The sequence below is a fragment of the Xyrauchen texanus genome, chromosome 14, assembly GCF_025860055.1.
Source record: "Xyrauchen texanus isolate HMW12.3.18 chromosome 14, RBS_HiC_50CHRs, whole genome shotgun sequence".
In the NCBI taxonomy this organism is placed as follows: Eukaryota; Metazoa; Chordata; class Actinopteri; order Cypriniformes; family Catostomidae; genus Xyrauchen; species Xyrauchen texanus.
Genome location: NC_068289.1, coordinates 7360082 through 7380867, shown reverse-complemented (window position 1 = coordinate 7380867; position 20786 = coordinate 7360082). Strand labels below are relative to the sequence as shown.

General features: G+C 36.5%; 1 protein-coding gene across 1 annotated transcript in view; it reads right to left on the bottom strand.

Moving 5' to 3' along the window:
• Window positions 1-12051: 12051 nt before the first annotated feature.
• The window catches only part of dars1 (aspartyl-tRNA synthetase 1), a 40437-nt gene continuing 31702 nt past the window's right edge, over window positions 12052-20786 (bottom strand). The window contains exons 11-18 of the mRNA XM_052142882.1: window positions 20319-20453; window positions 18277-18424; window positions 17732-17878; window positions 17588-17630; window positions 13489-13569; window positions 13279-13390; window positions 12706-12777; window positions 12052-12509 (exon numbers count right to left, since the gene is read on the bottom strand). Coding sequence (XP_051998842.1) covers window positions 12418-12509; window positions 12706-12777; window positions 13279-13390; window positions 13489-13569; window positions 17588-17630; window positions 17732-17878; window positions 18277-18424; window positions 20319-20453 — 830 coding nt within the window. The 3' untranslated portion in view covers window positions 12052-12417. The remainder of the gene's footprint in view (window positions 12510-12705; window positions 12778-13278; window positions 13391-13488; window positions 13570-17587; window positions 17631-17731; window positions 17879-18276; window positions 18425-20318; window positions 20454-20786) is intronic.

Genomic DNA, 20786 nt, shown 5'->3' with positions numbered 1-20786 from the left:
GTCTGGTCTCAGATGGGACTGCCCCAGTGTCCTGCCAGAAACCTTCTTTGTGGAGCCCTGGACAGTAATACGATGGAATGGAGGAACAGAGACTGTGAAGAGAAGCTCAACTTCTTATGTTTTTAGCAGTCAGTAAATAGTATCTCACTTGTACAGCTTTCTGGAAGCCTACATTTAATATGATATGGAATTATATGATAGCAATTGGGGATAGGGTAGTTGTAGATAGCTGTGGTGGTGTTAGTTCAGGGCTGTACCCTTAAATTTTAGGTGTTACCACTGGTGTTGTAAAGAAAAACATTCATTATCACATATTAAAATATATAAGCACACCGAAGAGTTTGATTTAAATTGTTATATTTTTAATTATTGGGCCTGTTAAATACAACAATTTCTACTTCTACTACAAATACAACTACAATCTACTATTACGAATTTGACTTATTTAAAATAATAAACATTCATCACAATAGACATCATAGCTGCAACACCCTAGTAATTCCCTTGATTGGGTGTTTTCCCCACCACATCAAGAATGTACAGTATTGATGATGCATGACCCAAGACTTATTGTGGAGAAAAACAGATCTATATGAGCCTCAACATACTTTTTAAAAGGAGGAATTAACAAAAGCATGGGATGCAATTGCTTCGGCTGTTGGTGTAGATGGCAAGTTACCATTTTTTTGGAAGTATGTCCTAATTCTGTATTCAACAGTAATTAACACAGTTGTACCTGATGTTTGAACAAACAGAGAGCACTACCCAATGATTGCATTTGAAAACTTATTTCTTACAATTATAAACCCCACTTCTGATAACTATTTTGTAAGTTATTGTAATTCATAAAATAAATTCTCAACAAAGTTACTTAGAACTCAAGTTTTTTTCTGTATATTGTGCTGTGGCTGTATCGCAATGAAAATAAAAATCATATTAAAAGCCCTAGTTGCACTGTAGCTTTGCATATGCTTTGCTGTCACTTGTAATGTCAAATAGGCATAGGATTATGTTTATTTCGACCTCATTGTTTTCAAATATATCTGTCTTCTCTGTCCACACTACAATGTGAAGATGGTATTTTCAAATGAATCCACTTGGGAGAGCGTTTTCTGAAAAGCTCAGTTTTTGTTGTTTAAACAGTGTCTCAGTGTGGAAGAAAAGGCAAAACCTAGAGAAAAAGATGCTTTATTAAATGTATTAGTGCAGACTTGGTCTTAGAAAGAATACTGCTTCTGCAGACTGATCTCACGATGAAATCGGAAACATAAGGTTTACCTTTGTTTAGCTAAAATCGGTCTGTGCTTACTGAAATTCGAAACACTGCCCCCAGTGGCCAAAGCATGAGGTGTTGAGCTCCATGGAGGCATTACATGTTGCATCACTTGGGCATGTTTAGTATTATGTAATGATTTGGATTAATCTTTTTTTTTATTATTGTGACATGAACCACATTTAATTAATTATACTGAACGCAACGTAAAATCTAATAGAATTGCCGTGAGCACCTCTGCGCCTGTGGGCAGTGGGTACCTAGAATTATTCCCACCTTTCACCATTAGTTACAGCCCTGCCCAAAGGTTAAATTAATGTCAGTTTGTTTGGTTGCTATTCACAATTAGCCTAACTATAGTTGATTTGCATTTCTGCAATTGGGTATGAGTATTATCACACCATCACACTTGCAGTGGTTGTATAGTTTTAAGTAAGAAAAAGTCATTGTGATCATGCACAGATTTGGCATAATAGGCCGTCAGTCAGAAAATCTAATCAACGTGGCTCTGTTCGTTTCTATAAAGTTGCTTTCAACAAAGCTCATTTATCCATGTTTTTATAGGCATTTATATTGATCTAAATAAATCATTAGAGATGAGGAACACACAAATGAGAGTTATTTATAGGCATATCGTTCTTAATTGACAGCATTAAGTGAAATGCACTGCAGAAAAAAGGACAATCCTTATTTTAAGCACACATTGTAAGTGGAGTTTATGTCAGCGCATGAGTCTTCATTAAGTTATGCTTTTTACATTATCTTTGTGAGGTAATAGTTTGGTTGATTTTGCTAATTTAAGCAGATTATTAGATCTGAGTTAAATTTGTAAAGCTATTTTTAATATCAGCTCCTGTTTATTACCTCTATGTTGGTATGCAGTAGACAAACCATAGGAAAAACAGATCTGCTGTGTTCTTAGAAAACGTATGCATTTTACTGAAGTGAAAAGATATGTAGACATGCATTTTTAGTACATGAAAACGTACAGATGTTATTTGAAACTCTTATTATAATACCGTTATTGTTGTCTTTTGATAAAAGTCATGCTCAGCAGCTCACTTTGCTTTGCTCTTATAATGCTTAAAACCTCGACTAAAGTCTCTTTGTAGGTCTGTAGACAAGCACATTTTAAAGGATTCAAATTTATTTTGATCCTTGATTCAGTGACTAACTCATTTCACACAAAACACTCATTTGTCACCACCATCTGACATCACCAGAAATATTCACTGAATCATTAAATGGATCTGAACTCATTTTGGTGAACGTAGTCAAAACACTCGAGTCACTTGGATACATTTAAATCCCACAATGCACAACCACAGTGTAAAAAAATATATTTTGCACATGCACAATTATCATTATTGTAACTGATTGAATAATTTATTCAGGACCAGCTTGTGCTCAGTCTTTTATAGCCTCCGCAAGATGCCCTTTATTTTTGCAGCTAATTATGCAATACTTGAATCTTTAAAATACTGCAAATATTAAAAGTAAATAATATGTATATATTAATATCATACTTATATCATACTTAGACATTAAATGCATTGTCAGTGTTAGGTCTGTGCGAGCCACCTACTGACAGCAATGTCCCCCCACTTTTAAAATGACTGCTACGCAGTTTAACCTTTAGGTTAAAATCTACCTTCATTATATAGTTTAAACTTTTCCTAATGTATCCCCTTGTGGTTTTATTGTTTCCACTTTTTGTTGCAGGTGTACAACAGTTTTGAACTAGGTGTTTGTAAAAAAAACTGATAGAAAAAAGCATTTCTAATTAAAAACAAATACTTTTGGTCTCGATTATAAGGCTAGACTTAGATCAAATTAACATTTAAACTGATATTGCTGTGCTTTTTAACCCAAGAGAAACCTGCAGCTCATCAGATGTTTAAGTGGATAGTTCTCCCTCTGCTACATTAAAAAAATTTTTACTACATTATTGTAGTAAAGCAAATGTATGAACACAGTGATGCAAGACAGGCTACTGTACTCGCAGTGTGTGAATAATTAGATTTTTCAAATATACAGAGTCTATATTTCCTACATTGTTGTTGGTAGCCTACATTATTAATATAACATCCATCCACCCCATATATTTGGCTTCACTCCCCCCACCTGAGTGAAGCCAAATATATGGGGTGGATGGATGTTATATTAATAATGTAGGCTACCAACAACAATGTAGGAAATATATTTGGAAATATATTTTGAACAAAATACTTTAGAGCATACTTGTTTAATGTTAAATGGTTTATTTTATGCACTTGTGGTCCCTTCTGAAGTTAAATGAGCATTCGTGTCATCATAGTCATTTATTCATTTACTGTAATCAACACTGTAATTTTACAGTAATTAACAGCATTTTGCACCTACAACCTACAATGATTATCAGAAATTGCTGTGCTGTATTTAATTGCTTTTTTCTTTCATGCACAAAATAATAATTCAATTCCACAATAAAATGATCATCACCCACTTCCATGAATTTACAACTATCGCAGGGCAGAGGGCGGGGCCGGGTTGTGATCATACACACCCGGTCCCTTATCAGGCTAATCAAGCCTCCGAGAGGGATAAAGGCCGATTGTGGAAGGTGGTGCGAGGAGAGAGAGATAATTTACGTCATGTGTGTGTCTTTGTTTAAGTTAATCATTAAAGTATTGTTTATATCGCCAGGCCGGTTCTCGCCTCCTCCTTTCTGGATTTCGGCACCAGTGTAAAGCAGTTCAATGGAAAGGTGGAGGCGAGAACCGGCTTGACGATATAAATAATAGTTAGACCCCAAAGGTCAGTTCCCAATACTCAAGGGACAGATAAATTGGTAAGAAATAGAAGTAGACTATTAGACAGTACAACAAAAGTAAAGAGTCGTCATCATTTGATGGAGGAAGGTGGGGACAGGGAAAGAGAAATTAAAAATAAGGGTGACTTATAAGAAAATTATATTTTGTAACTTAAGTAAGAAAAGTAAACCTTAAATGTGAAAACTTTACATTCATGTGTCTGTTTTACATTATCTCTGGTCCAGTTTATGAGAGAATACAGTTTTTAACAATATTAAATTAAACACTATAAAGTATTGATATCTAAATGGAAGAACCTATGATTATATGTTTTGTTTTTAATTTTCTATGTGTTGTTTAGAGAACAAATTTACATGTGAGTTTAAATTTTTTTCAGAGTAAACTTGATCAACCAACAAAAATATGATAGGTAGAGTTTCTTATTTTTGCTAGGGACTGTCTGATGGAGAGATTGAGTGAGACGCTGTTAGTGCCCTGAATAAAAACACACCCTGCACTCTGTAAGGAGAGTGAACGGGAGGGGTTAAATTCCATGCTCTTGTCATCTCTCTCTCAGACAGGGGTGCCCAGAAATGAGAAAAGATAGATAGCAGATTCTTTTAGTTAAGATTAGATATTTTTATTTTATTTTCTTGTTTTATATACATAGTGTAGCTTCGGTTGATCATGGGTACACTGAGAGCTGCCATTGAGACTAGAATTAAAGAAAAAAATATTTTAAGAATTATTTAAGGATCATTTCATGTTCTCTGCTTTTCCAATTCCCTTTGAGATGTTTTTTCTTGGGTTTGTTCTGTGACCAATCATGCCTGATACAATTAAAGTCCCAACCTTGAATAAGGAGGCATTGTACATAGTTTTGCTCAGATATTTAACAAAATCTTTAAATGGAAAATGTTATTCATGCTAGGAGTTCTGATTTGAAGATTTAAGAAATATCTGTGATGTATGTGATTGTAAAAATAAAATTGTTAATGCTAAGGAAAAAAATTATAGTTGGTAGCAGGTGAAACCCAAGGAGAAACAATAAGATTTAATTGAACAACATAAATAAATTCATATTCATGCATTTATTCTGTGTGCCTTTTATACTAACTATGATTTACCCTTTCTTTTGTCATTATTATGTGTATGTTGTTTCATTAACTCAGTCTGGAACCAGTCTCTAACCATTGCAGATGGCTGAGCCAGATGATTTATTGAAGCAGCTAATATTGCAGGAGGAAGTCCAGAAAAAAAAAGACTGAAAATTAGGTGGGCTTTTAAACGATTGATCATTTCAAAGGTGGATTCAAAATTCTCTGGATAAGTTGATTTCAGTCTTATACAACTAATTGGATATTTGATTTTCCAGACTGCCATCCATGGGTTCAATGCCCATATCTAAATTGTTCTGAGGGTCTAAATTTAAATCCAGTATCTAACCATTGATTCATTGATTTGAAGATTAAATATTAAAACTTAATGGCAAAGTAAAAGTTACCTTTATTGGATTGTTTTTTTGTATTTTCCCGTATTTTCCAGAGAAGTACCCACACTTTAAAAAACAAGTTTAGTGGGTGCTACAAAGGGTTGATTGAGTGTCTTTTTCTAGTAATTATTTCTATTTTGAGTTCACTTTAGAGGCATACAGTTTGTGCACTGTGAATTTAGGATTCGCTATTTAACTGAATCAATTGTCAAGAAATGCTGAGAAGTATAAAAGTATAATAACTGAAAAATATTATTGTTAAATGATGCAGAAACAGTAGAATATAAAAAAATACAAATAAATAAGAGACATGAAACATTAAAAGGACAGTGTATGATATGTATCATGACATTTGATGATCAAATATTTAAAAACACAAGAGATTTGTCTAAATTTCCATTGTGCCTCTTTACTACTTTATTTTGTGTAAAATATTTAATTCCTTTTCCATGTGTTTAAAAAGGTGATTTGTGTTGCTTCATTAGATAGAAAGTTCCTTCTCCTGAGAAAGAGTAAGAAAATGGTCAAAGTAATCATTAGAGAGTTAATTGACTTAAAAAAAGGAGGGGATTATATTAGTAATAAAATGACAAGATAGGTGTTGTAAATGTAAAGCTCAGCTTGAACAGAAGGCTAAAGTAAGTTCAATTGAATGATAAGAGAATGTCAAAAAAGAAAGTTTTAGATTTGATGGTTCTTGGTATATGTGTTCTCATGAAGGACAGATTGTAGCATCAACTAAGCTTCTTGCGAAGGTTGGTGACTTTTTGTCCACATGTGAAGTCTGTGCTTTAAACAATGTCAGAAAAGATATAATAACACCCATAGGTCATATACCAGTGCCAAACGGACCATTCAAGCATTTGGTTACGTATTACGTGGACATGAGAAAGAAAGTGCATGGAAAGCATTATATGCTTCCGGTAATATGCAGATTTAGCAGATGGCTGGATGCAGTGCCATCAGCAGATCAGGGGTCAGGAACAGTAGTCAAATTTCTAACAAGAGAAGTAATACCTAGATTCAGAATACTGAAAGACCATCTCTAACAGGTGCCTCATTTGCATATGCTGTATTGCGGTGTAATAGTCTTTACCTTGGTGAGTTTATGAAACACAATTTCATGTTATTTATTTACCATATTTGTTTTAAATTAAATGTAATGCAGGTTTTATTCAGTTTTTTTTTCTCCCTCCAGTTTTTGGCTTACCACTCAGCAGCTCATTGGAAACCACACAAACATCATTAGCCCTGAGGAATATTTCTTTGGAGCTCTTTCACTCTGCATGGATATTGTCCAGATCTTTATCTTCCTCCAGCACATCACTGGGAGCTCTTCAGAGTAAATATATTTGTGAGCATTTGAATGATTGAGCTTATACCTTGTTGGTTATGAAGAACAACTTTGCATGCATCACGAATATAGTTGTCTATAGTACTGTCTGTTATTCCAATGTACTTCGTGTTGTGTTGCTCCTTCTCAAAATTGATCGTTACACTTAATTTACATTAAGTACTTTATTGTTTGTGGGTCATTCCTGGGATTCGGTAATATTTCAGTCCCCTAGATTTTTGAAAGTGGTGGTTCACCAAAATTAAATGTTAAAAGCTTTTCACAATACTTTGGTATCTCCTTTATAATGAATACAAATAATTATTGCATTTAAATAATTTTTATCATTAAAAAAAATATTATTTCTGTCTTAAAGCAAGCATTTTGTCATGTCCCTGAGGTTCTTCGCTGAATTTGTACTTTGAAAATAATTAATAAAATGTGCACAGTGTCTATAATTTTTGGCAATAATGCAAGTATTTATGTGTGTTCTTTGCTTTTGAAAAGAAAAATAATAAAAAAAATGCAAACTATTTGATAAAAAACAACTTATAAAGTTACGTCCCTCAGTTTGAACTCAACCCCGTCACGCCAACCATTCTCCGCCCATATTAATTTAGACTGCACCCATATGTGACATCATTCACAGGAAGTTGCATCACTCAGCTCTCTTCAACAGCATGGTGCAGAAGAAGGTGAGTGACATCACACTTTTTATTCATTTTTTGAGGTGTATTATAGTCAGGGAGGGTACTGTCAGGCTTAACAACTCAACCCCATCACATACAATTAAGATGGAAAATGATGACTTTTCAAAATTTTATTTTTATCCATAAAAATCTAAAATATACTTATTTCATTGGCTGCCATGTGGCCCACTCTTCTACACCACATTAAGAGCAGTGGCCATTTTGAGCAAAAAAACTCAACCCCATCACACTCAACCCCGTCACATATGTCATTGTTTCGGGGTTGTAAACTTTGTGACAGGGTTGAGTTATTCACTTAATTTAATCAATGATTTCAATATAAAAGTTTAATTTCAGTAAATATATTATTACCAACTCATATTTTAACTCATATTTTTGTTATAGATAAAATATTTGATGTAAAATTTCCACTTAAACTTCAACAGGCATCCTAGTCAGAAATGGCACCCACATCAACAGCAGAGAGGCAATATGATGGGATGGCAAAAGCATCTTTTCTACAGTGGGTCACTGAAGACAAGGCTTTAGAAAAAAAAGACCACATGAAGAAGAGTTCAACAGTAAAGATAACTGTCAAGAAAACTATTGAGGATACACAGGAGACCCTTACAGATTTGCTTCACAACAACATTCACAAGTTTAAGAAGCACCTGTTCAATATCAAACAGCAATATGCCTACAATCGTGAGCTCAAAAAAAACCTGGCAATAGATGAGGCATTGATCCACATAGATTTTTCAGAGAACTATGTCTGTAAATATGCATCAGAGATCCAAGCTGTTCACTTTGGCGCCTCACATAAGCAAGCCACTCTACACACTGGGGTAATGCATGTAGGGCAACAAGAGCCCATGTGCTTCACCACAATCTCCCCTTCTAGATACAAAGGTCCTCCCGCTATCTGGAAATATCTTGATCCTGTGCTAGACCACCTTCAGGCTACTCATCCACAAGTTTCTGTCCTACATTTTTTTAGTGATGGACCTTGTACACAGTACAAACAGAAAGGAAATTTCATGCTTTTTACAACAGAAATCCACAAACGTGGATTTAAAGATGGCACATGGAACTATTTTGAATCAAGTCATGGGAAAGGGGCCCCCGATGGTGTAGGAGGAGCATTAAAAAGAGCTGCAGACAGGTTGGTGGCTAAGGGCCATGACATCCAAGATGCACAGCAACTGTATGAAGTCCTCAGACAAACGAATACATCAGTGGAACTGTTTTTTGGAAAGCACTGAGGTTGACCGTGCTGTAGAAATGATGCAGAGTCCTATAAAAGCAGTGCCCTCTTCAATGAGAATACACCAGGTCGTCACCCTTGCTCCAGGTGAGCTGATATGTCGTGATGTCAGCTGCTTTTGTTCAACAAAGAAAGACCTAAACTGTACATGCTTTAACACACAGCACTTCAGTTTTGGTCAGAACATACCAATGCCTGCACAGCCAGCAGACAATCAGGAAAATCCACAACCCATGGAAGTGGAGAAATTGGTACATCCAGATGTTGGACAGTGGTGCATACTGAAATATGATGCTGACCTGTACCCAGGCATTGTCCTTGACACAGACGAAACAAGTGTTCAAGTCAAGTGTATGCATCGTGTTGGACCAAACAGATATTTTTGGCCTTCTCGTGATGACATCCACTGGTACCAATTTGATGAAGTCATTGAGATGATTCCAGCTCCACAACATGTGACATCTCGCCATGTAGAGGTTCTGAAGGAGGTTTGGGCCAGACTCTCAAGATAAAAGCCTGAATAAAGTGCCTCAGCCACACACACACACACACACACACACACACTTGTTGTGTTTCCATGTTTTATGGGGACTTTCCATAGACATAATGGTTTTTATACTGTACAAACTTTATATTCTATCCCCTAAACCTAACCCTACCCCTAAACCTAACCCTCACAGAAAACTTTCTGCATTTTTACATTTTCAAAAAACATAATTTAGTATGATTTATAAGCTGTTTTCCTCATGGGGACCGACAAAATGTCCCCACAAGGTCAAACATTTCGGGTTTTACTATATCCTTATGGGGACATTTGGTCCCCACAAAGTGATAAATACACGCTCACACACACACACACACACACTTGGTAGCTCAGCACTGTGGTGCCTCTATGAATAAATATGGATTAGACCTTTTATTTCTTTACATTTGTTCAGGTATTTTATGCAAATGTTCATAAAATAACTATTTTAAAATCCTGTTTATGTTGAGTTTATGTGTTAACATGGCATTTTCTTTTGTAATGACCCACTGATTGTTACTTATGTTATTATGAACTTTTACCTGCTGCAGTTTTGTTTTATGTTCCAGCACTGAGGAATGTTTTAGACACTATAGTGAATTTACCTATTGTGCCCATTTGATAAAAGGTTCTGTTTGGTAATCTATTTTTGTTTTTTCTTACCAAAAATATTGAAAAGTTACTAACGACCGTACTGTCTGCAGTAGTTTTCTTTGTTTAAATTCTCACTGCTGTTCAGATAATAAAGTAAAAACGAAAAAATTAAATATGACTATGTCTTTATTACATGGTTGCCTAAAATAAAATAGTGTTTTGTTTGAGTCTCAAAGAGGAATTTTCGTATTAAACAAATACAAATTAAAAGTAGGCCAATGTGTCCTTTCAACGCTGTTACAGTATTCAACCCCATCACAGTATTCTCAACCCTGTCACATTAATATTTTTGGAAAATAAAATAAGGAAGACAATTAAAAATTAAAGCATTTCTTGCTGATTACCACCCGACATGTTAAGGGCTAACAAAGTAAAATTGTGGTTTTAGTGAAACATCTAAATTATTTTTTTCTTACTAAAATAAAGAGACCACGGACAAACAATTTGGATATTTGTAACTTCCATCACATACAAATGTGAAAATTATCATAAATGTTACATTTGAAGTCAATGAATTGGTATGAGGGACACATGAGCAGTAGGTAGATGTTTGTTTTATAACAAGTTTTGTGTAAAATCCTGTTTAAACTAATTCAATTTTGTCCGTTACGGGGTTGAGAATAAAAGGTGTACAAATCTGAAAAAAACTGAAAATAATAAAAAGTCTTTAATGCCTGAGATGGGAAAATATGATTTTTTGAAGGTTTGATATGTACCTAATAATGTGGGGTATTTAGAAATGTAATCATATGTAGTTCAAAAATTAAAAAAGTCCAAGTTGAAAAATTACCGAATCCCAGGAATGACCCTTGTATTATTAATATTTTTAGAAGGCTACAGTGAAAGCCCGTGTGTTTAAGACAATTACACTGTGATTTGTTATAAGTTGTCAGTCTGTATAGGTTTATAAAAATTTTGCCTATAACCTTAAGAGAAATAAAATGAAAAGTATAGCAAATGTTTTAGAAAATATTAGCAAGCTGTCAAATGTGTCATAGGTGCGTCCCAAACCGCACACTTCTGCATTATTCTAAGTCATTTTGAAGTGCAAATACACTGAAAATGAAACAAAAGTGTGAATACCCGGATGATGTACTTCAACAATTAAAACTGATTGTAGAACATTGTACATTTCATGCACTCTCGGCTTGCCGTACGTAGCAGAAGAGGCGGAGTTACCAGGCAAATGTGGGAACAATGCTTTACCATCCCCCCACGTTGTGTGAATGTGTATGTTGTTTGAGACAGAGGTGTTGAACTGAGGTGGGCTAATGTGCTAGTTTATATAAGTTTTCGGGGGATATTATTTGATGAGCTTAACATTTAGCATGACTTGAGCCTCTCTATAAAAAAAAAGGTTAATTTAACCTACTAGAAGAATGCCTTAAAAAGGCGATGTTAACCACTATTCCCATTGTATTGTGTTGCCAAGCCTGACAACTTGATTGACAACTAGGAACGTCGTCCTGGGGACTGTGATGTGGGGGTCCCACTAATGTCCTTTCTTACGTTGTCAACTCATTGGACTCTACCCATAAAAGTGGTGGGAAAATTAATTGCACATTAATGAAACCCATTAAAATGTTATTGGATGATGAAGACTGTTGGCCATCATACAAGTAGCATGCTGTAGCTGTTTCAGGGTGGGACATTGACCTTAGTTGACAAGTGTTTGGGAATTAACGAGTTTGTTCACCTGAAACATTCATTTGCTTTTATATGCAAATATGACCTTCTAAAGACCCCATGAAATGGCTTGACAAGCAGTTTTCTTTCCTGTGATATTTTTTGAATCAGGACGTTTGGGATGGACATATTGAATGGCTCATCCAGTTCTTTTGGGGTTTTTTTGTCATTTAAAAAAAAATTACAAATATAGCTAGTACCCTTTAAGTTCAGTTACAGCAATGAACATGATTTGACAACAATTTGCTATTGCTAGTAATAAGTAGGTGGTATTAGGGGGTGGGATTTGTTTTTTAATTTTAGAAAGCATTTTATAGGACAAAATGATTAACAAATCAAACTTTCAGAGGATAGAAATTTATTGTGGAGGTGCTGTTTTAAATTATTTGTTAGAATTTTACAATTACTTCTCAAAAACATAATACACTAGATCAACAGAAAAAAAATCTAAACATACAGGATGGTTTTAATAAAACAGTTTGCTTTGATCATCATTGATCTGTGACTACATCATCTGCAGCATTTAACAGTTAACACAGATTCCCTTCTGCAATTTAAGTATATTAGTTTCCCCTAAAGTCCTGCTGTATCATTCACTGGTGAGAAGTATTACAATTAATCAAAGTGGCACTTCCACATCCTGGCACGTCTGAGAGGTTCTACTGTGTTGGTCAGTATGGGAGATGAGAGGCCATCCAGCTTCAGCAATCTTTATGGGGTCAAGCGTTTGGGGTCACGGGGGAACATGGAGGTCTGACGTATGTTATGTAGGCCAAGGTAAAGCATGGTCACTCTCTCCAGGCCTAAGAGAAGGCACACATTCAACATCATGAACCATATATATATTTTTTTTTAATTGAGAAGTTCTGTAATCCCTTGGATTAAAATACTGGAACACTAAATGTTTTAGAAACGAAATCTCAAGGCTGGTTAGAAAAGTATGTTTATACTTAAATCACAATGGTTTTAAACTGCAAGAACGCAAAAGGTGTTTGTTACCTATGCCACCACCAGCGTGAGGAGGGGCACCATACCGGAACGAATCAATGTAGGCCTTGATCTTCTCCAGATCTGTAACATACAGCAAAACACTAATTATCTATTACAACACAGACTTTGAAGTATTCGGTTTTTCCCATTATTTTAAGTACAGATTTTTGAGTAATTAGCTCCAAAACCTAGAGTGCTGTCTACCCAAGCAGCATTTAAATAAATTATAGGCACTCTCCCGGCACTATGGCTATTCCAAAGGGTAGGCAACAACATAATGCTGTTTACATGTGCTTAGGAAACCCCAGAATGCATTTTGACAAGCACAATAAAAAAAATAATCTTAGATTGAGGCTACCATTGACAGAAGAATTGATGATTAGAAATATTTTTACATTTGATTAAATACTGAATATTATCAATATTATAATTTTTTTATCGAATTAAAAAGGGACCATTTCACCCAATGTTTGTGTGTGTAACATATGGTTATGTTTACTATAGTACTGTCAGAGAGTTATTAGCTTAGCAACCAAACTCTATTAGAATCAATTGTGATTCAAGTCGTGTTGCTATGGTTACCAATGTCATGGTGCTGTGCCCTTTCAGTCAGCAAATGGGCATCGTGGATTCTCTGAGCTCCAGAGAGAATCTCCTCTCCTCTCATGAACATGTCATATGAGTTGGAGTATTTCTGCAGGGGAAATATGTGGAGTTTGTTATTAACCATGTAACCTGTAATTAAACACTGATGGGTTTTGTCCTGCAAGCATAGGTTTTTAAAACATTTACCGGGTTGCTGGGGTCAGGCATGGTGTAGAACGGTCTCACAGACAAGGGGTATTTATCCAGTACATAAAAGTCAGTGTCATACTAAAGAAAAAAATGTAAAAGGTGTGTTTAATATACTTGTATAGATTTGTTTCCCCCACTTATAATCCACATTTAATGTAAGTCAAAGTTTCTTGAAAACTTGGCTGTTGTTCTTTCATTTATTTTTTAATTTTGTTTCACAAATGAAGCAAGTTAATACTAAGTTAATACTAATGAGGGTTAAATGGGTTACACCACCACATTTTGAGGGTTCAGTGGAGTACTACACCAAATGTCTTTGTGAAAGTATTATTATAATATGCTGGGGAAAATCACTATATGCATATTTAAGCAGCCTCTGAACTTTGACCTTAATTATTTATTTAACTTTTGTATTTAAAAACATGTTAAAACATAAAAAGAAAGGTTTTAACATTGATAACACCAATGCCATGAAATCAAGTGACAAACATTATTTTCAAATTATTAATAATAATTTTGTTTTGCTTTTTTTTTTTAACACTTGTTTGGCTTTGCACTAATGCTTGTATTAAAAATAAGTACAAAACAAATACATACATTTACCTGTCATAGAAGTGGTGTACCAGAAGGATAATTTTTCAGGCAATTGACAATTTCAAATATATTTTCTTAAACAATTGCAAAACAGTGTCAAGCGATTTCATATTTTTAAAAGTTACAGTGCATCTGGAAAGTATTCACTGCGCTTCACTTTTTCCACATTTTGTTATGTTACAGCCTTATACCAAAATTGATTAAATTCATTATTTTCCTCAAAATTCTACAAAAAATACCCAATAATGACAATGTGAAAAAAGGTTGTTTGAAATCTTTGCAAATTTATTACAAATAAAAAAAAAGAGGGGAAAAAAACCTAAATAAAATCACATGTACACAAGTATTCACATCCTTTGCTCAATACTTTGTTGAAGCACCTTTGGCACAAATGACAGCCTCAAGTCTTTTTGTGTATGATGCTACAAGCTTGGCACACCTATTTTTGGGCAGTTTCTCCCATTCTTCTTTGCAGGACCTCTCAAGCTCTATCAGGTTTTCAGATCTCTCCAGAGATGTTCAATCAGGTTCAAGTCTGGGCTCTGGCTGGGTCACTCATTGACATTCACAGAGTTGTCCCATAGCCACTCCTTTGTTATCTTGGTTGTGTGCTTAGGGTCGTTATCCTGTTGGAAGATGATCCTCCACCCCAGTCTGAGGTCTAGAGCACTCTGGAGCAGGTTTTCATCAAGGATGTCTCTGTACATTGCTGCATTCATCTTTCCCTCGATCCTGACTAGACTGAAAAACATCCCCACAGCATGATGCTGCCACCACCATGCTTCACTGTAGGGATGTATTGGCCAGGTGATGAGCGGTACCTGGTTTCCTTCAGACATGACACTTGCCATTCAGGCCAAAGAGTTCAATCTTTGTTTCATCAGACCAGAGAATTTGGTTTCTCATTGTCTGAGAGTCCATCAGGTGCCTTTTGGCAAACTCCAAGCGGGCTGTCATGTGCCTTTTACTGAGGAGTAGCTTCTGTCTGGCCACTCTACCATACAGGCCTGATTGGTGGAGTGCTGCAGAGATGGTTGTTCTTCTGGAAGTTTCTCCTCTCTCCACAGAGAAACGCCAGAGCTCTGTCAGAGTGACCATCGGGTTCTTGGTCACCTCCCTGACTAAGGCCCTTCTCCCCTGATCTCTCAGTTTGACCGGGCGGCCAGCTCTAGGAAGAGTCCTGGTGGTTCCAAACTTCTTCCATTTATGGATGATGGAGGCCACTGTGCTCATTGGTACCTTCAATGCGGTTACATTTTTCTGTACCCTTCCCCAGATCTGTGCCTCGATACAATCCTGTCTCGGAGGTCTACAGACAATTCCTTGGACTTCATGGCTTGGTTTGTGCTCTGACATGCACTGTTAACTGTGGGACCTTATATAGACAGGTGGGTGCCTTTCCAAATCATGTCCAATCAACTGTATTTACCACAGGTGGACTCCAATCAAGATGTAGAAACATCTCAAGGATGATCAGTGGAAACAGGATGCACCCGAGCTAAATTTTGAGTGTCATGGCAAAGGCTGTGAATACTTCTGTACATGTGATTCTTTGTGTTTTTTATTTTTAATACATTTGCAAAGATTTTTTTGTAGAATTTTTAGGTAAATAAGAAAACACAATTTGAAAGCATTTTCATGACTAAAAGGGACATGTTTTTCAACATATTCTGATTTTGACCCAAATGTTGTCAGAAATAACCTATTTTGTGAGACAAAAATAGTAATTTTTTTATTAAAACTGATAGTTAAAAAGATTCATACTTGTTAAATCCACCACAGCATTATCTATAAAATCTATATTTTTGAAATCCTCCAGTAACACTTGATTGTGATTGGCCCATTCTGTACAGCGCTGCCAAAAATAACCGGTGCCAAGTGACAGAGACGTCTGTGCGCTGCCTGCTTCAGCAGTGGTCTATCGTCGTGTTATTCCAAAAAAATACATTTCATTTATTAAATTATTTAAGGAACGTACACTCACCTAAAGGATTATTAGGAACACCATACTAATACTGTGTTTGACCCCCTTTCGCCTTCAGAACTGCCTTAATTCTACGTGGCATTGATTCAACAAGGTGCTGAAAGCATTCTTTAGAAATGTTGGCCCATATTGATAGGATAGCATCTTGCAGTTGATGGAGATTTGTGGGATGCACATCCAGGGCACGTAAGCTCCTGTTCCACCACATCCCAAAGATGCTCTATTGGGTTGAGATCTGGTGACTGTGGGGGCCATTTTAGTACAGTGAACTCATTGTCATGTTCAAGAAACCAATTTGAAATGATTCGAGCTTTGAGACATGGTGCATTATCCTGCTGGAAGTAGCCATCAGAGGATGGGTACATGGTGGCCATAAAGGGATGGACATGGTCAGAAACAATGCTCAGTTAGGCCGTGGCATTTAAACGATGCCCAATTGGCACTAAGGGGCCTAAAGTGTGCCAAGAAAACATCCCCCACACCATTACACCACCACCACCAGCCTGCACAGTGGTAACAAGGCATGATGGATCCATGTTCTCATTCTGTTTACGCCAAATTCTGACTCTACCATCTGAATGTCTCAACAGAAATCGAGACTCATCAGACCAGGCAACATTTTTCCAGTCTTCAACGGTCCAATTTTGGTGAGCTCTTGCAAATTGTAGCCTCTTTTTCCTATTTGTAGTGGAGATGAGTGGTACCCGGTGGGGTCTTCTGCTGTTGTAGCCCATCCACCTCAAGGTTGTGCACGTTGTGGCTTCACAAATGCTTTGCTGCATACCTCGGTTGTAACGAGTGGTTATTTCAGGCAAAGTTGCTCTTCTATCAGCTTGAATCAGTCGGCCCATTCTCCTCTGACCTCTTGCATCAACAAGGCATTTTCGCCCACAGGACTGCCGCATACTGGATGTTTTTCCCTTTTCACACCATTCTTTGTAAACCCTATAAATGGTTGTGCATGAAAATCCCAGTAACTGAGCAGATTGTGAAATACTCAGACCGGCCCGTCTGGCACCAACAACCATGCCACACTCAAAATTGCTTAAATCACCTTTCTTTCCCATTCTGACATTCAGTTTGGAGTTCAAGAGATTGTCTTGACCAGGACCACACCCCTAAATGCATTGAAGCAACTGCCATATGATTGGTTGATTAGATAATTGCATTAATGAGAAATTGAACAGGTGTTCCTAATAATCCTTTAGGTGAGTGTATATGTTGATTTTCTATAATAAACACTTTTTAAGAACCTCTTGGTAAACATGGCTATTTTCAAGGGTTTTCCAGGACTTCAATTTGAAAAAGCCAAATTTAAGTATTTCAAGCACCTTGTACAAACCCTGTACCAAATATCTTTTTGTCCAAATTTATATAAAGATGGTAGGCTAACCTCTTTGCATGTGAAAACCTCTCAAAAATCACACTTATCGGTTATCAGGGCAAGCCATATTTTAGAACACTGAATAATGTCTCAAAGTGGTACAAAAACATCTCACAGGCGGTTTGTTTTTTTACCTTCTCCTTTACAAGACGACCAAGCAGTTTTTCGTTAGGTGTGCTGAGTAAGGGAAAAAACGAAAAGGCATAAAACAGTCAGATACATATTCAGTGTCAACAAAGAACAGTGTGCATAACTGTGTCAAAGAAAGCCACACTGACCTCAAATCATCTTCATCCCCCATTTCCACCCCAGCAGCTCTGAGCATTGCCACTCCCTCCTTGTATTCCAGTCTCAGTGTGGGCTCCAGGAACTTGAAGGGCTCACTGGGGTACTGCTTATTCACTGTCTGGATCTCTATCTGGAACCTGGAGTGCACCCACATCAGAGATAAGAAAAGTGAGAAGTGGGTAGAATGGCAAAAAGCATGAAGGGGGGGCGGGTTCTCAGTAAATGTATTCAGGTTAAATGATTGTCTAGACATTGGCACCTGTCACTTTTGTCAGTGATAGTCAAGCTGGATCAATCCCAGTTTGCAAATACTGGATAAAGCATTTATTAATTTATTCGTTTACTAGAGATTGCTAGGCATCCAAGACTTGTAGTACTAATCTGACAACTAGATGGCAGTGTATACCCAAGTTATAATAAACCACATGAAAATGTGTTTGTCTTCCTTTCATGTGAATAAATGACGTCAATCTTTTCAGATTTTCTGGTAATTTCTGAGAACGTTAAGGGACATTCAAGCTGTTGTGCTACTTACCGGTCACGGAGTCCCTTAAAGATTTGAACCATGGTCTCGGTGATGGAGTCAATGACCTCATGGTAATGGTAATCAAAGGCCATCTCAATATCCAGACCAACAAACTCTGTCAAGTGCCGATGAGTGTTGGAATCCTCAGCCCTGAACACTAGGAGCAAAATGTCAACAAACAACAGTGATATTCCCAGTCACAGTACAATTTTAACCACTGGTCACAGTGCAAACTTGGTTGCAGATGTGGGAAGTAAAGTAGCATTCCTTCTAGTGAATCAGTTCGTTTGGACTTACTTTCTTGGAACCAAAAATAAGATTATCTTATAGTTATGCATTTAGAAAGACATGGCACCCCCTTAAATAGCTTTAATGTAGCTATTAAAGGTTTGTAGCTTGACATGATATAATTTCAATGTAGCTTCCCCTAGACTTTGTGGGTGTAACCTGATTTTAAACAGGTCACTGTTGTTTCCACTGGACATCAATTTTCCGTTATGCAATGAAGCACAGAAGACCCAATTTTCAAAATACAAAAAGCATTGCATGTATGTATTATGATCAGGAAATGTAGTTTCAGTGACAAACAACAGAACCAAGAAAAATGTCTTGCTCAGAGGCAGACTAAGGCAGTGTTTTGCACATTCCTTGGTAAAAAGACAAATGGTGTTTCTAACAATGTGACTTCTCGTCAGCAGAGGTCCCTGATGAGCTATATTTTCCTGAAGTCTACGTCCCACAGCTCTGTTGAAAGTGTTTGATATTCATGTTCAAATTCAATGCGTTTCAGAGGGATTTCTGTGCCTGCCAAATAAACAAGAGTGCAAACTGTTTATTTATCCTGCAAAATTAATGTCATGATCTGCATACTGGCTGGGAGAAGACAGATGACAGTGACTTCTACAGATTGATGCGCAAATACAATGGACCCAAGAAGAATTTGGACACTTAAGTTCACTTAAAATGTATGTCATTGCAGTTGTTAAAACAAAGGTTGTGCAAAACAACATATCAAATAGGACAGGGTATTGATACAGACTTTCAGATTTCATTACACAATTAATGATAAGTTGACAAATATATACATTTTAGACGCATACAGTGAAATTTGGTTGCAAATGCATGTGATATTTTCTCCTTGTAGTGGAGGGTTGCACACAGAGTAAAAGATCGATCTTGGGATTTAAAAATCGATATTGTTCAAATGAAGATTGCGATGCTTTGGAAAATCTATATTTTTAGCCACCCCTATTTCTATTTCAACTATTTTGTGACATTTCTGAATAATGAGTCAACTAATTAGTTGTATGGATGGGGGGCGTTTACTTTGGACGTATTCCTTTGTTAAAAAACCAGCTGGATGGAGCACAATATAAAATGGAACAAAATGCCAAGGTCTTAAGGCATACAACTTGACTCATAGTCTTAAAATGCAAAGCTTATACTACAAGATGCCGAAAAAAGCCCTGTATGTGTATGGCTGAAGTAGCGGAGATATAAATGGGATAAACTTAAAGACTTCCCTTCTCAGAGTGAGTTTTATCATGTAAATGGTCTAAAGCACAGTACTTTGTAAACATAGTAATTAAAACACCACTGCTAAAACATCAAAACATTTAAAAAAATAAATAAATCTACAACTACATAACTTCACTAATCAAGTTGTTAACACAGGTGTCATAGCAGAATAGGTGCAGTACATTACATTAACTAAAGGACATTCTTCACTAATTTAACAAACCAGAAAGTGTCCAAACAATTTTTATCAATTTTGAACAGTATCCCTATTATAATTAAAAACCTAACAAACTTATTTTTGTCCTATCTCTCTTTAAAATAAATGTGATGTGGTTTGATAGTGTTATCTAATGCTATAAAAGCTTGGATGTCCAAATACATTTTGGGGCCCACTGTATTTTTAGTTGTCTCTAGTCTTTAGTAGATATACATTTCCTGCTGACATGTCTAGAGAAATTATGTGCTGCTGGGTACAGGAGGAGGACATAGAGAATGAAGTGGAAGAGACTGTTTTTTTTTGTGTTTTTTTTTACCTGGTCCGACACAGAAGACTTTGTCAAAATCAGCACAGATGCACATCTGCTTGTAGAGCTGTGGGGACTGGGCCAAGTATGCACTGGTTTTGAAGTAGGAGACGGTGAAAACGTTGGCTCCACCTTCACTGGCAGCTTTAAAAAATACACAGTTCTTTGATCATGGGTAACATTTTGTCCAAACATTGAGGACATATTAATAATTTTTGCAGAAGTATGGTCAATATGAACATTTTGTTCCATGGGGCACATACATTTGGGTGTGTGCACCGGATGCAGTGCGGTTTGAGTGAGAGAACACAATGTTGTTCAGTCACGGGTGGCAGCTGTCACACAAAACGCGGCAAAGTTCAAATTTGAAACATGTCATTACCATGCTTTTTGATTGGCCGTTCGAGGTGCAGAGGAAATAAGAGTAACTGTTTCCTTAACAGCGAAAACCACAAACACAACAGGGGGGTTATTGAG